The sequence below is a fragment of the Chelonia mydas genome, chromosome 3 (genome assembly GCF_015237465.2).
Source record: "Chelonia mydas isolate rCheMyd1 chromosome 3, rCheMyd1.pri.v2, whole genome shotgun sequence".
NCBI lineage: Eukaryota > Metazoa > Chordata > Testudines > Cheloniidae > Chelonia > Chelonia mydas.
The window spans coordinates 189409690-189425751 of NC_057851.1; the positions used below are offsets into that span (position 1 = coordinate 189409690).

The window sequence follows — 16062 nt, forward strand, 5'->3', positions numbered from 1 at the left end:
CCTTGTGTTAATCCGGCCCTGCCCCCCAGCCCTGGGGCTCTGCTCTGGGGCTGGCACCAGCCAGGCACTGCCTTGGGGCAGCAATCCCGAGTCGGCCTGAGCGTGGGGCAGGAATGTGACTCCCTAACGAGCAGCACCCAGGCTCTGTGCCCTGTGGATGGGGAAGGCAGACGCAGGATAGCGGGCCGGCTTCGATGATTGCTACTGCGCATGCTCACGTCGCTTATTAACCGACAGGGGGCGTGGTTCCTCCCTGCTTTGTCGGCTGCTGCCGCCTCGCGCCCCGGTTGCCATAGCAGCGGGTTGGATGCGCCTCGCGCGGCCAGCATGGCGCTGCCGGATCCGGTCAGAAGGCGGCTCGGCTCCTTCAGCCGGACTGTGTTCAGCGACAGCAACCGCACCGGCCCGGAGCGTCGAGGCAGCGGCGGCAGCCTGGGTAAAGAACCGCACCCCCCCTTGCCCGCAACAAAGATGGCGGCGGCAGCATCCTCACAGGGGAGAGAGGGAGAGGGTCGCCGCCAGGAACGAAGATGGCGACGCTAGCCTCGCTACAGCGGGACTCGGGGTAGCGCCGGGCTCCACCGGGCGCTGATGCGACGGCGCGTCCCTGCCTGGTTCCGCGGTGTCCCCGCGTTCAAAGGCCCCGGGGGGGAGAATGACTCCCTAGCGCCAACAGCTTCCCCTCGCCCCAAGGGTGGCAGCAGCTGCCGCGGGGCGCGGTTCACCCCCTGGCTAGAAGTAGTGATAGCAGCCCGAATACAGGGTGTCCGCCTTCAGTCCCCCCGCTACTCACACTGTCCCCGCACCACCGCTGGGCTCAGGTACCCCACGCAGCCTGGCCGTGAGGCTGCCTTATTGGGGGCTAGAGCCTCACTAGGGGGCCGGACTGTAGTGCCAACCCCACTTTTGTGTTCAAAAATCACCAGTCAGGCCTCCCACCCCTGAACTCAGGATGCCATCGTCAAAATCATGAGATTTAACAAGTATTGGGTTTGTGGTTGTTTTTCTGTGCCTTGTGGTTTTGAGTTAATAGGTTTTTGGCCGCTTTTCTTGGCAGCCGTGGAGGCTAGAAAAATCTAAAAATGAATGCTGAGATTCTCACACAATCACAGGACTCCAAAAGCTGGGGCTTTACAAAAAGCGCCAAAAATTATGAAACTTGTGGTACATTGTGGGATACCATTAGACATCAGCCTCGGGCAAAACATATTGTGCCTTTCTGTGAAAATATTACTGTTCTGACAACGACTGATCCCTTCACATTTAGCCAGGCGCTCAAAGTAACTTGCCAGATACTACTACCTAGCATTTTTCATCCAGATATCACAAAGCACTTTAAGAGATCAAATATATCAGGCCTCCACTGGCACCAAATTTAGGGGATATTTTCGGTGTTTAAATTTGAGTTGGACCTGCTGAAACAGGGACACTTAACAGGAAATACAGCTGAGGCAATCATAAAGAGGACCTGGTGGTGATTGCTGATTCTTCTATGAGCTGCACTTTGAGAAATGTGAGAAACTTTCAACAGTCAGCTTATTGATCATTAATTCAAGATTTAATGTGATATCAGTAAATTGGAGAATGGGAGAAGGAAACTTGCCAGTTGAAACAAAACTGTTCCCTAATCTCATTTTTTAAGGACTTGCTTTTTATACTTTTGTGTCTCTAGTTTTTTTGAAACTATGTGCAAATTCTAAATACTGTAGAACTTCACCTCCCACTTAATATTGCAGGGGTCAAAGTTTTGTTTTTCTGGGTTTTAGCAGCTAATTTTCTTCTCTCCGTAGTGTTTGATTTGGAACTCCATTTTCTTTAATGTACATTCCAAACTGGTGGTTCTCTTTTTAAAAAAGCACAGTGGATTGACATTGCTGGAGTCTATAATTCTTCTGTTGCACATTTTAACACACTATACTTAATGTTGAACTTGGTTGATCTCATAGTCCAACCATTATTCTGTTGGTTGAAGTCTTAAAGTAGAGGTTGTTGTTTTTTTTAAATATGGTATTTCATAGAGCTGGAGGGGACCTTGAAAGAGCATCAATTCCAGTCCCCTGCCTTCACAGCAGGACCAAGTACCGTCCCCTTATTTTTGTCCCAGATCCCTAAATGGCCCCCTCAAGGACTGAACTCATAACCCTGGGTTTAGCAGGCCAATGCTCAAACCACTGAGCTATCCCTCGCCCAGTAGCAGCTGTCTCTGCTGTATGTAGGAAAGAGAATGTCTGGCACAGACCATTATCTTTCTCTCTCTCTAGATAATGAAATAGTCTCCAGTTTGCCATTGCAGATGTCCCTCTATTTCAACCTTTATTTTTTCCCATTTTGGTGGGTGAGCAGTGTTGTCATGCTCCAGCTGAAGGTAAGTCGTGAGGGAACATATCCCCTCCAACGTCTGTGGTGCCTGTCTGAATCTTATTTCCTCACACTGTCTGTAAGACTATGGGTTTGTCTTCACTACCGGGGTAAGTCGACCTAAGTTATGCTACTCCAGCTACGTGAATAACGTAACTGGAGTCAACGTAGCTTAGGTTGACTTACCCCAGTGTCTTCACTGTGCTGCGTCAATGGGAGACGCTCTCCGGTCAACTTACCTGAATCTTCTTGGGGAGTCCACTAGAGAGTGCTCTGCTGTCGATTTAGCGGTCTTCACTAGACCCGCTAAGTCGATACCCACAGCATCAATTGCAGCAGCCTTGAGCTCCCCGGGAGTGAAGACAAGCCCTAATATTTGGCCCTTCTACTCATTACCTTCAACCCAGACATGGAAAGTGATACTTAATAGAGTGCAGTGTCTCCGCAGAAATGTCAGAGTAGTTGGAGGGACAGGAGTTCATGACAGAATTAGTGGCAGGTTTGGTTGGAGGTTGATTGAAAAATCAGGGGCTATGGCTTGTTGGGTTTCAGCAACATTGACGCTCCTGCATGAATTTCCAGATCACAAATACCATAAGCTTCTGTAGAGCCGTATAAAATAATGATAGTGCATTCCATCCCTCTGAAATTCCTACTTTCTTCCTCTCTCTAGTACCCAGTCTTGCCAGATTACTACAAGTTCATCCTGGTCACAGTAATCGTCCTAGTCTCTCTAATTGAGGCCATCCGACTGTATCTTGGATACATGGGCAATCTGCAGGAGAAGGTATGTTCTGTTGACCTCCTTGAGCATCAGTTCAGGAGCCCTAGGGGGCGGAGTATGATGCTTTGAATTAAAGACACATCACAATTACATTCACTTATAAAGGAGCACTTACTAATTGGACTTGAACCAGGGTCCATGTCCCTAGGTAAATGCTCTGTCAGTTGAGCTAAAGGAGCTGGTCACTTTGCACAAGTGAGCAGGGACTCCTTTGTTTCTGAAGTTCACAAAAGGACAGAATCAGACCTGGCCTTTGTAAGCCTCCTGGAATAAACAAAGGACTTAAATTTAGTCTCTCTATGTTGTGGGGTGGACGAGGAGCACACACAAACTTCAAAATCACCTTCATATTAAATAATTTACTTCCCTCATTCTGGTTTTATGCATTTCTCCAGTCTGAGCCTCTTTTCTGCCAGTTATGCTCTTTCTGTGTCTGTCTATCCCTTTCATTCCCTCATTTCAGTTCCTTCCCCCTTTCTTGTATTTTTGTTTTGGGGATACCAATCTCATTTTCCCTCTCTCTTTTCTTTGATTCCTGCTCCAGCGACCTCACGTCACTGAAACCATCCTCTTCAACTTCATGCAGCTCTCTGGAAGCCTTCCGTCATATGGTGGGTCTGCTTAGAAGTATTGTAGGATAGAGTAGTGTAGCATGTGATGCTCCTAGAGCTGGCTGATCCAGGGAGCAAGGGACCAGGCTCACCAGGCTCTGTTCCATACTGATACGTACTGACACTAAACTTTCAGTGCAAGTCTCCTTTTTCTGCCTCTCTATTTGTTGTTTCCATCTGTCCTGGCTTATTGCTCTGATAATTTAATTCTCCTTGTACCTTGCCCTTGGAAGACCATGCTTCCTGCTCCAGTCTATAGCACTACCTTAATGATACTGATAGAGGGAAACTGATGAGAATCAAACTATCCCCACTAGCTTTACTCTGCTACTTCATGACACCTGAGCTGCTGAACATCCTATAGACTTCATTGCCACAGATGCAACCTTGTGTCCACTTTTCCCTGTCACTTTGGGGTGGGGTGGGGGAGTAAATAGGATCACACTTGGCTGGCAGTTATGGCAGGAACAGTGGGAAGGCCGGTGACCACATTTCGCTCTGCTTCTGCTGTTACCAGGATGTTTTGGGCTCACAAGGTGCAGCAGTAGGGCTAGGACTTCTCTGCAGAGATTTTAGAAGGTGATGAGAACACCAGGGAAGCCCATGATCGTCCACTGAATTTAACTCCCTGAAGCCCTGGATTTAGTTGAAAGAAAAATCGGAATAGTAAACTGATTTCAGAGTAGTTGTTGGCTAGACATTTATGTTATCTCTTTGTTTCATAGTAGAGCCGGCTGGAAAATGGGGTTTCCCCGGCTGGAAAATGGGGTTTCCCCTGCTGAAAATGTTGACTTTTCAGCAAAAATTTTAAACCGAAATACTTCAATTCTGAAATGCTACCACAGCACATCAGGAGAGTTCTGGTTCACATACCACATGCTTCTCTTATTCTTGATCAGCTTTGCTCAGTGCTTAGACTGTATCATATGTGATACACCACTGTCTCCTCTCTTGTTTAAGGGAGCTGGTGCATCATGGGAGTTGCACAGCCACATTGCATCATGGAAGATGAAGTTCAGCTAGGAGCCAAGCCCATAAGAATGGGCGCATGAGGCAACTCAACTACAATTCCCATGAGGCACAGCAGCGGTATAATCAATTAAAATTTTCACATTTGGGGCATTATTATTTTGATGAAAGATAGACATTTTCCACAGAAAGGAGATGGGTTTTGGCAAATAATTTTGTTTAGTCAAAAACCCCAATTTTTCATTGAAAAATAGTTTAGACAGAACATTTTCAACCAGGCCTGTTTCTTAGCAATTCCATAGCATACGCAGGCTTTGGGAAGAGGGAGAATGGATTTTTTACAGGATACATGTTTTTGGTATGTACTCCAACTGTGTACACATTGCTTGCATTGTTCAGTTGCCATGTTTTAATAACAGTTGATGTTAGACGTGATGTCTTTCTGTTGTAGGTCCCTGAACTGGCTGGCTTTTGGCTCCTAAGTCTCCTCCTGCAGTTGCCCATAATCCTCTTCTTGCTCTTTAATGACGGTCTGAAGATCCAGCCACTAGAGCGAGCAGTCCACATCATTTTTGCCCTCTTCCTCACCTTCCAGGTCATTGCGGCTTTTCTTGCCTTGAAAAGAATGGTGAACCAGCTAGCAGTTCATTTCAGCCTTAAAGAATTTGACCAGCTGGATGATCATCCCAGATCTGATTATCTAGCCTGGGAGAAGAAGAGGGTGCAGGCTCCATGGCGGGTAGGACAAAATTTTGAGAAGGCTCCTCCATCAAATATTGATTGGGAGTCTGCACTCAGGGCCTGACAGGTTACTAGGATAGAACCTCAGGATGAACGTCTCTTGCTGCTATAGTCCCATTGTTCCCATTTCTTTGGCTCATTCTCAACCTTCCTATTTGTCAGAGACCCTAAAAGTAGTTGTTCTGCCACAGCCAACATTAAAGATGAGAGATCTGAACTTTGCTTCAACATCACATTGGCACTATTAGCTCTGCCAGTTATACAGTTGATTTCATTTGTATACAGTTATTCATTGGATGAAATGCCTGCAGCGTGGAGTTGGTAGGTTTTATACTTATGCAAACTTTAATTTTTTTTAAATTGTGTACAGAAGATTTTTACTGTTCATGATTTTGCACAAGGATATTTTGTTTACAATAAATTCATATTTTATTCATTTTAATAAAATTTCACACTATATAGCCTCTTCTATCTACAGATCTGAGTACACTCTACAAACAACGAGTTTAGCCTCACACTAGCCCAGTAAGATAGGGAAGTATGCAGAAAGAGACACAGAAAGGGATGCAGAAACTACAGTGATGGTCATGCTACAAGAACTTAAAAAGCTTCAAGGACAAAGTTTCAAAAGTGACCTTTACTTTTGGATGACTCCGTTACTGGGAGCTCCAGTCAGAGAAACTGTTAATTCAAGAAAACACCAGTTGGTTCAGCTGAAGTTTTGGGTACCCAGCACCTCATAGTTAGGGCCTAGTTGTCTAAAATGGAGCACCCAATAATTGAGCCACACAAAATTACAGGCCATTTAAACATTTAGATATGTGATCTGCTCAAGGAAATACAGGAAATCTATGTCAGAGCCAGGTATATAACCCTGGTCTCATTTTCAGGTCTCTGTATTAATGTCTGGACTATCTATTCTGGTAATGGCTAAAAGTTTGTTTCTCAATATTTGGTGATCAAAAGTTAAATTAATTTAATTTCTTCTTTTGGATCCCTCTGTCTATCAGCAGAGCAAAGGCAGTTGCATATGGGTGCAGGGCAGGGCTGGTACATGGACACAGGGTTAATGAAAGGGAGAAGGGTAAAGAGGATAGGGAATCTAATTGCACTATGAAGGAAAGATGCTGTATGGTTAAGGATGGGATTTTTGTAGGCCTATTAGAGTCTTACAGTGCAGAGGAATGGATAGTGGCCTTGTCTCATATCAAAATTGGATTTCCTCAGTGGGCAGGAGAGAGGGATGTTGGGTGACTAGATTCTGCAAAATATTCATTTAAATGTTATCTATTATTAAAATTCAAACCTGATGGAAGCAAGTACTTGCAGCAGCGGTTGCCCCAACTTGCACCAGGTCTGGCTTTGACTTATTTTGCAGAAATATGACAAATTGGAAGGAATTTGTAAGCAGGAAGTTACTGAAGTATCTGAAGAAGTATTAACATTGGGGTCCTTCATTCAGAGTCTGTAAGGGAGACACAGGTGAGTTTTAAGCATAGGAACTCTGGCCCTGCCCATGAGTTTTGCATTTAGAAGTTACACCATTTGAAAAATCCTTTTTTTCCAATAGTCCTGAGAATTCCTTTCTAAAATAAAAAACCTTTTAAACTGTATGCAGTAGCACAAATTGTTATCCTGCCACTGTGTAACTACTGCACAAAGCTGAGCTTAAATCAACCGCTAGAGATCAGAGCCCAGGTCACCTCAAAGAGAAACTTTTCAGAGGCAATTAAATAAGGCCTGGAAAACAGAACAAGAGACCCCAATAGGCCAACCAGAAGTATCAATTCTTGTTTATCTCTTCACTAGGGAGTTAACACAAGGTATAACTCAAGTGTTTCTGTTAACTCTATTCTATACATACACAGAAAACCCGCTCACTTATTTGTGGTTATTGGTTGGTAGAAGTGGGGATATAGAGCAGACCTGGAGTGAGCTTACCTCCTTAGCCCCCAATACAGCCTCTCAATAGTATTGATTAGGTTAGTGCTGTGATAACAAGTGAGAGCTGCTAGTCCTCCAGTGCCTTCCCTACAATTCTCTTAGGGTCCCCTGTCCTGTAGTCTTGTCTTGCTATCTACTTGTTCCCTGCTTCCTGACTGAAAGTCACCTCCTGCTGCATACAGGTCTGCCTGGCCCTCATTCCCCACATTCGCCCACAGCAGCCAGTATCAGCAACTGCCCTCAACCACGTCTGGTAGAGAGCTCCTGTTTTGTGATAACGGTGCCAAGGATGACACATTTTCAGAGTGCTGACAGCTGCAACCAAGGTACTGATGAATCTCTGACTCAGGTCTTGCAGAGTCCACAATTTTGGGAACAAGAATTGCAATGCCAAGATGCATGATGACATTTTGAATAAACTGGCCAGGTGTAGAATTCAATGAACAGGACCTCAGTGCTGGAGAACATCAAAGGGATTAAGATGCTTGTACCTCTAGAGTGCCCCCTTGTGGACAGAGGTTGCTCTATGGCATCCTGCCTCTTTGCCCATCGTTTCTCTTCAGGTTTCAGAGTAGCAACCGTGTTAGTCTGTATCCGTAAAAAGAAAAGGAGTACTTGTGGCACCTTAGAGACTAACAAATTTATTTGAGCATAAGCTTTCATGAGCTACAGCTCACTTCATCGGATGCATTCAGTGAAAAATACAGTGGGGAGATTTATATACATAGAGAACATGAAACAATGGGTGTTACCATACATACTGTAACAAGAGTGATCAGGTAAGGTGAGCTATTACCAGCAGGAGAGCGGGGCGGAGGGGGAACCTTTTGTAGTGATAATCAAGGTGGGCCATTTCCAGCAGTTGACAAGAACGTGTGAGGAACAATAGGGGGGGAAATAAACACGGGGAAATAGTTTTACTTTGTGTAATGACCCATCCACTCCCAGTCTTTATTCAAGCCTAAGTTAATTGTATCCAGTTTGCAAATTAATTCCAATTCAGCAGTCTCTCATTGGAGTCTGTTTTTGAAGTTTTTTTGTTGAAGAATTGCCACTTTTAGGTCTGTAATCGAATGACCAAAGAGATTGAAGTGTTCTCCGACTGGTTTTTGAATGTTATAATTCTTGACGTCTGATTTGTGTCCGTTTATTCTTTTACGTAGAGACTGTCCAGTTTGACCAATGTACATGGCAGAGGGGCATTGCTGGCACATGATGGCATATATCACATTGGTAGATGTGCAGGTGAACGAGCCTCTGATAGTGTGGCTGATGTGATTAGGCCCTATGATGGTGTCCCCTGAATAGATATGTGGATAGTTGGCAACAGGCTTTGTTGCAAGGATAGGTTCCTGGGTTAGTGTTTTTGTTATGTGGTGTGTGGTTGCTGGTGAGTATTTGCTTCAGGTTGGGGGGCTGTTTGTAAGCAAGGACTGGCCTGTCTCCTAAGATCTGTGAGAGTGATGGGTCGTCCTTCAGGAGAGGTTGTAGATCCTTGATGATGCGTTGGAGAGGTTTTAGTTGGGGGCTGAACGGGATGGCTAGTGGCGTTCTGTTATTTTCTTTGTTGGGCCTGTCCTGTAGTAGGTAACTTCTGGGTACTCTTCTGGCTCTGTAAATCTGTTTCTTCACTTCAGCAGGTGGGTATTGTAGTTGGGTGGATGCTGTCAAGATTAGCCAGCACATGGGGCTATCCACCCGTCTCATACTGCATGAAGTGAGGGCAGCCTTGCCTCATGCTTCCCTTACTTTCCTCAAGTGGGTTCTGCAGAGGGGTACTTCCCACCCACCAAAACTCATCATCAAGCCCATAACCTATGAGCCTCACCTTTTTAACCCTAACCAGGCAAGCACGACCCTTCATCACCCTAACCCTGGGCTGGGGAGGCCTTCTGACCCCAGTGTTAACCCTAGGCCGAGAAGCCCTTACTTTTTTAACCTTAACTTTATGCCAGGGAGCCCTAGTAATACCAGGGAGGGAGCCCTCCAGACTGTAACCGTAACCCTAGGTCAGGGAGCCCTACAAACCGCAATGCTTACCCTAGGTCAGGGAGTCCTAATGACCCCAACCTAACCCTAGTCCTGGAATCCCTATGGGCTGAATGCCACGCATAGGCCGGGAAGCTGTACCTTTTGTGACCCTAATCCTAGGCTGGGAGCCCTATCCTTTGAAACCTTAGCCTTAGCTCAGGGAGACCTATTGACCCCAATGCTAACCCTAGGCCGGAGCACTGCTCTTTTCAACCCTTACCCTAGGCCAGGGAGCCCTGCTGACCTCTAGCCTAACTCTAGGCCAGGGAGCCCAGTCGATCCCAACTCTAACCCTTAGGCAAGCAGTCCTACTCTTTGGAATCCTATCCCCAGGTCTAACCCCAACATTGCAAGCGTTACCTTTTCTAACCCTAACTTTCACCCTGGGAGCTCTGCGATTTGTAATGCTAACCCCAGTCTGGGGAGCCGACCTACATTGTGGGATGGAGGAAGAGTGGACACACTTTCAAAATCACCCACTGTCAAGGCTAAATCCCCACTCTGTCACTCCGAATGCAGAAAGTGAGGGCCCGCAAGGATTCTAAAAAATTAATACTGGCCACTTCAGGCTTGTATTACACTCCCAAGGTTACAGCTTCTCTCTGACCTTGGCTTGGTAAACGCTACCACCACCCAAATGCAAAAAAAACCCCTATTAACCCAGGAAGGAGCACTTGGGAATTCCTCCATATGGGATACGCTCAAGCCCTTTCCCCACCCCCTCTGGGGAAGAGCTGAGAAAGAAACACAGAAAATTAACTGTGGCTATCAGCTAATCAAACAACATGCACAAACCTCTTAGGACACCAATAATCCAATCCTGTTCTTAAAAAAGGTAAATTTTATTAAAAACAAAAAGGAAAAAATACTTTTGGAACTTAGGCTTTTGCTAGATTTTAAAAGAGCAATTCCAAAAATTAAGCACCCAAAATAGCTTTCTTGGGGGTTCAGCTTAAAGGTTACAAGCAAAGAAAAGCAGCTGGGGTTAGCACAGAGGAGTTCCACAAGCCTTAAAAAATAAACAGAAATAAACCTGATCACGTCGAGCTAAACATTCTGATCTATTTACACCGTTGGGTTGTTAAAAGTAGTTCTAGATATCTGATTATTTTCATATCTCTTTTAACTTTACACAGCATTCCTGCTGCCCCGTTTCTTCAGCCCAGAGAGCAACAGACAAAGGGAAAGTGTCTTTCCCAATTTTAAAAAGTTCTACCTTCCCATTGGCTCTTTTGGTCAGGTGCCCACTCCTGTTCTTTTACCTGAGGGCTTGTTAACTCTTTACAGGTAAAGCAAGCAGAGAACAGATACCAAGAGGGATTTTACAGCTAACTGGGTGGCTGGGTGTCCATCAAAGGGAGCTACTCCCCCCCTTCATGTATCACACCCACTATTAAGTAACATATTCCCCACATTCTGGTCTTTTACATTTCTCTAAGCAGTGCCTCATTTCTGTCAGTTGTGCTCTCTCAATGTCTATCCCTTTTATCCCCTCACTCCAGACCCTGCCAGGCTTTCTTCTGTTTTTGTTCTGGACTCACTTCACTCTCTATTCTCTGATTCCTGCTCCATGACTGAAACCATCATCTTCAGTTGTATGGGGCTTTTCAGAAACCATTAACTCTGCTCCTTCAGTCAGCAGTTGTGTAGGGACTGATTTATATGCTATTTTGGTATTTTATTCTATGATTTAAAGTAAGGGTAAGATAGTAGAAGGGAGGGAACTGGGGGAGTGGAGCTGAATCAATATAAGAAACCAAGCCATATTCAGGCATGCAATGGTGAATACAATAGAATTAGAACTGGGAGATGTGTGCCACACTAAAGGGTTCATATGCCATCAAACAGCCAGTGACTTACACACACAACTTTCAGATTTTCAATAAGCTAAGTAGTTATTCTCAATGGCTCTTCCCTTTAATGCAACAGCTTTAAATGTCAAAGTTCTAAATAATGTCATTAAAAGGAAAAACACCCAGTCAGAACTCAGCCTCCCACATTCTCAGATAATTTTATTTCAAGAAACTAAATTTTCCACAGGGGCAAATTCTGGGCATGAAAAGTAGTTGGCTTCAGTAGACATTTTTTGCTTCAGCCAAAGAAAAGAGGAGTGGGCATAAAATTTGCTGAAAACATACCTCTTCAGATTAAAGATCAGTTTAAAGATGGAGCATAGCTGCTGGGTTATTCATAACAATGGGCTTGTCATATGCTCCCAGTCAAAAGCAAAAAAAAAAAAAAAAAAACTTTTGAAAAGAATTTCTTTAAAATATTGCAACACTTTGGGGAAGGGGAAATTATACTTGAAGGAGACTTCAGCTGTACACCTATTCTTCACTGGGACAGAGCTGATAAAAAGACAAAAGAAGGAAACAGGTGCAGCATTAATGTTTCTATACCAACAAGTCAATCTCTCAGATTTCTGGAGGGAATTATATCCAGTGGAATGAGATTACATGTGTCTTCATACCCTCATCAACTAGACTAGAATAGATTTAATATTAATCTCTAAATCCTTAATGTAGCAGCAAAATTTGCAGAAATTGGCAAACAGTCAGTTCTTGCCCCATTGGAAGTAATAAGAGAAGGTTACTTACCTGTAACTGCAGGTTCTTCAAGAGGTGTGGTCCCTACTGTATTCCACTGAGGGTTACACATGCACACCATGCATCGAGAGTCGGAGATTTTGAAAGGTAGCGTCTGTGGGTCCATGCATGTGCCCTGGCTTGCCTCGTGCTTCTGTCCAAGGTGATAAAGGGCAGGACAGACCGACTGTATCTTCAGTTCCTTTTCTACCATGAATTGACCAATCTGCAGTAGAGGGGAAGGTGGGTGGGAAGTAGAATACAAATAGGGACCACACAGTCTGAAGAACCTCCAGTTACAGGTAGGTAACCTCTTCTTTGAGTGAAGGTCCCTATTGTATTCCACTGAGGGTGATTGACAAGCAGTACCTAAGTTGGAGGAGGGTGTGAGGATGAAGATGGAATGATCGTGTGGAGAACTGCCATGCTGAAGGAGGCATCTGCTGCAGAGTCCTGCACTAAGATGTACTGCACTGCAAAGGTGTGTACTGAACACCATGTGGCTGCTCTACATATGTCTACAAGCGGAACATCTTGAAGGGAGGCTGTGGTTGAAGCCTGAGCTTTCTCGTGGAGTGAGCCCTGTAAGTGAGCTCACAGTTGGTAGCAGAGTTTAATGCAACCGGAAATCCTTTTGGTGATTCTCTGAGAGGAAATGTCTTGTCCAGAGTCTCGCTGCTACTGCAACAAATAGTCGAGGAGACTTCCTGATTGGTTTCATTCTCTGCAGGTAGAAGGCCAGAGCTCACCATACATTGAGGGAATGGAGTCCATGTTCCTGTTCAGAAGCATGTGGCAGAAGCCAAACTAAGTAAGTAGATGGCTTGATTGATGTGAAACTGGGAGACCACCTTTGGTAAAAATTTGTGGTGTAGATGTAGGGAGACTTTATCTTTGTGGAACACCACGAAAGACGGGTCCGCCATCATTTAGCTCTGAGTTCACCAATCTGTCTCATGGAAATAATTGCAAGCAGGAAGGCGACTTTCGAGGAATGGAGGGACATAGAGCATGAAGCTAATTGGTCAAAGGGTGGCTTCACTGGCATAGAGAGAACTAGATTCAGGTCCCATTGGGATGCAACAGGTGGGAAGGTTCTGATGACGGATTTGTCAAAAGGGAGGTCTTCAATGGTGTTTTGGACCTCCTTAGGAAATCCAGAAGAGTGGACAAAGGGCTCTCTACACATGACTATCGTCCATTGCATCTACCACAGATTGAAGGGTAGTTCTGGCCACGAGCTTCCCTTCTTTAACAAGTGCTGGAAAACAAGCGTGATCTTGTTGTGGAAGTCTATCAGCAAACTCCTTGAATTTGGTGTAATTCAGGAAATAGGCTTTGTTAGCCAAACATGGCTAGTTCGTGATCCTGAATTGCAGGCTGGAAAATGAGAATACTTTAAGACCCAGAAGATCTAAGCACTTCCCTACTTTGTCTGCTGAAGTAGATTGAGGGTGCTGCTGTTTAGATCTTTCTGCAGCAGCCTGGGCTACAAGGGAATTTGGACATGGATGTGAAAAAAGAAATTCAGAGCCTTTGGCTGGAATGTAGTAGCATTTTTCTGCTCCTTTGGAGGTAGCTCTGCATGTGGCCGGAGTGTGCCATACCATTCTGGAAGGTTCCAGTGTCGCTTCGTTAATCAGCAGTGCTATTCTTGCCAGCACCAAGAAGTGAAGGATATCCTGGAGCTTGTGCTGGGAATCTTGGATCTCCTCTAAAGAGATCCCTCACAACTCTCCTGCACAGCTCCTGGAATTCTCTGAAGTCATCTGGCAGGCAAGGAGGTGATGCAGCTACCATGTGATCAAGAGAGGAAGAGGGGAATCTTGCTGATTCCAGCAGAGGTGCTGGAACCAGGCTAAAAAGTTCTTCCACTATCAGGTCTGTATGCCTGGTGGAAGGATCCCTCAAGGGGGAAGCAGGTAATGGTTCTCTTGTGGATTGGGCCAGTTCCGGGGGGGGGCTATTGTGCCCAGGGTACCCAATATAGCCAATAACTCAGATCTGATGTAGGTGGTGGGGCTCCCCATGGCATAGGGTATCATCGTCTCCATGGTGGCTGGGATGATAAGTGTTGCCATGGATGAGGTGGTTTCTGTGGTGCATAAGGATCTTAAGCTAAAGGTTGTTCTTCTCCTGGTTCTGAGTCATCAGAGGAGGAGAAGATGGATCCCATTTCCAATGGTGGTACCGTCAGAGCTGGTGGAAGAGTGTAGAGCATCGATGCAGCGGGTGAGGGGCCCCAAACTGAGGGCATGTCCCTTGGTGGAGATTTAATCTCTCTAGATGTGGAAGGGCCCGATATGGAGGCGGGGAGGTAACTCCAGATCCAGGAAGGCAAAGACCTCCTGGGGAACAGCTATGGTTCTGGATATTCCTGGTGTGAGAGACACTCTTTCCTTCCCAGTCATTGCAACCAGGTGCTTGGGTCTTTCCCAGTGCGAGAGGGTCCTGCGCCTTGTGGGGTGCTGGGGATGGTGGTATCGATAGATTGGCACCCAGAACCACTGGGTCCCATTGTTTTGGGGTCTTTTTCTAGTGCCTGTGGGACTTAGACTGTACTCCGTTCCCTTGGGCTGAGCTGGTGGAAGGAACTTCCATCTTCTTTTTGATTTGGAGGAAGACTTAGCCCCATACTTATGGGAGTACTTCCTTACCTCTCGACTAGGCCCCACCCTGGGGGTGATTCCACTGGCACCAGACTTGGATGTAGTGGGAGGTGCACTCCTCCCTGAATCAGGCTGATGTGCAGGGAGGGTTCCCTGGCCTGGGTCCGAGTGCAGTCTCATGGCTAGCTCCATGAGATGTTTCCAGAGGCAAAGTGCCCAGCCTTTTCGGATGTGGCTGGGGAAGGATGGACAAATACTGCACCATGCCGTGATGTGAGCTTCTCCCAGGCAGTGCAGGCAGCATTGGTGGTCATCGCTGCCCAAGAAGGATCACAGGCAGGAGGCACAAAGTTTGAAGCCCGGAGTCCTGGGCATAGTCCAGTACGGTATGGGGGTAGGGAGGAGTGAAAAACCCTAGTCTGTCTAAAACAACTGGAGCTAGCCACTGTTTAAAACTTTAACACTAGAAAGAACTAAATCTTATAATCTACTATAAAAACTGTTTTAAAACTATGTACAACTGTCATTTCCAGAAGCGCATCAGAGACCAGGACACAGAGTTCTGATACAGACCATGCGGCGGTGAGAAGGAACTGAAGATGTAGTCGTCCAGCCCTGCCATTTATCACCTTGCACCCTATCTCGCATCATGCTTCCGTTCATGTGCAGACCAATGGACGCTACTCCGCATGCATGGTGTGCGCTTGCTAACCCACAGTGGATTACAATAGGGACCATCACTAGAAGAAGAACGGATAGTTGGGATGCGTGCCAAAGATCAGTTTTTTGGAAAATGTTTCTATAGGACCAAGAGTGGGTTGCAGCAATTAAAGATGACATTGTTAAACACTTTCATATAAATTTTGCAGACAATATAGGTCTTCTATGGGAGGAAGGTAAAGCAGTAGTTAGGGACAAGTTTATAAGCAAAGCATCATAGAATCATAGAAGATTAGGGTTGGAAGAGACCTCAGGAGGTTATCTAGGCCAACCCCCTGCTCAAAGCAGGGCCAACCCCAACTAAATCATCCCAGCCAGGGCTTTGTCAAGCCGGGCCTTAAAAACCTCGAAGGATGGAGATTCCACCACCTCCCTACGTAATCCATTCCAGTGCTTCACCACCCTCCTAGTGAAATAGTTTCTCCTAATATCCAACTTAGACCTCCCGCCCTGCAACTTGAGACCATTGCTTCTTGTTCTGTCATCTGCCACCAAATGCCATAGCTGTTATACAAAGAAAAAATAAAAGAAAGATTAAAACTAGAACAGGAGATAAAGTGTTACAAAACATTCATAAAAACATGGGTTCAAAAAATTATACAAATAATTAATTAGGGGAGAATTGGCTATGGTGATGACAGGTGCCACTGAAAAAAGCTATTAGGTATATGAGCAGATATTTTATGAAAAAGGAAATAAAAATAAGTTAT

General features: G+C 45.4%; 1 protein-coding gene across 1 annotated transcript; it reads left to right on the top strand.

Annotated features, from left to right (window-relative positions):
* The first annotated feature begins 174 nt into the window (after nucleotides 1-174).
* On the top strand, nucleotides 175-15683 carry TMEM17 (transmembrane protein 17). Its single transcript, XM_027825305.3, has 6 exons — nucleotides 175-436; nucleotides 2262-2365; nucleotides 3032-3145; nucleotides 5174-5461; nucleotides 12754-12834; nucleotides 15166-15683. The coding sequence occupies exons 1-5, from the start codon at nucleotides 211-213 to the stop codon at nucleotides 12832-12834; spliced, it is 813 nt and encodes a 270-aa protein (XP_027681106.3). The 5' UTR covers nucleotides 175-210; the 3' UTR covers nucleotides 15166-15683.
* The last annotated feature ends 379 nt before the right edge of the window (nucleotides 15684-16062 follow it).

Bases quoted from the DNA above. Each gene is read 5' to 3' on its own strand.
- TMEM17 (XM_027825305.3), top strand. From the start codon at position 211: ATGCTCACGTCGCTTATTAACCGACAGGGGGCGTGGTTCCTCCCTGCT. The intron at 2,366-3,031 runs GTAAGTCGTGAG...TCCTCTCTCTAG, and splicing joins TTGTCATGCTCCAGCTGAAG to TACCCAGTCTTGCCAGATTA. The intron at 5,462-12,753 runs GTAGGACAAAAT...CATTCTCTGCAG, and splicing joins GGGTGCAGGCTCCATGGCGG to GTAGAAGGCCAGAGCTCACC.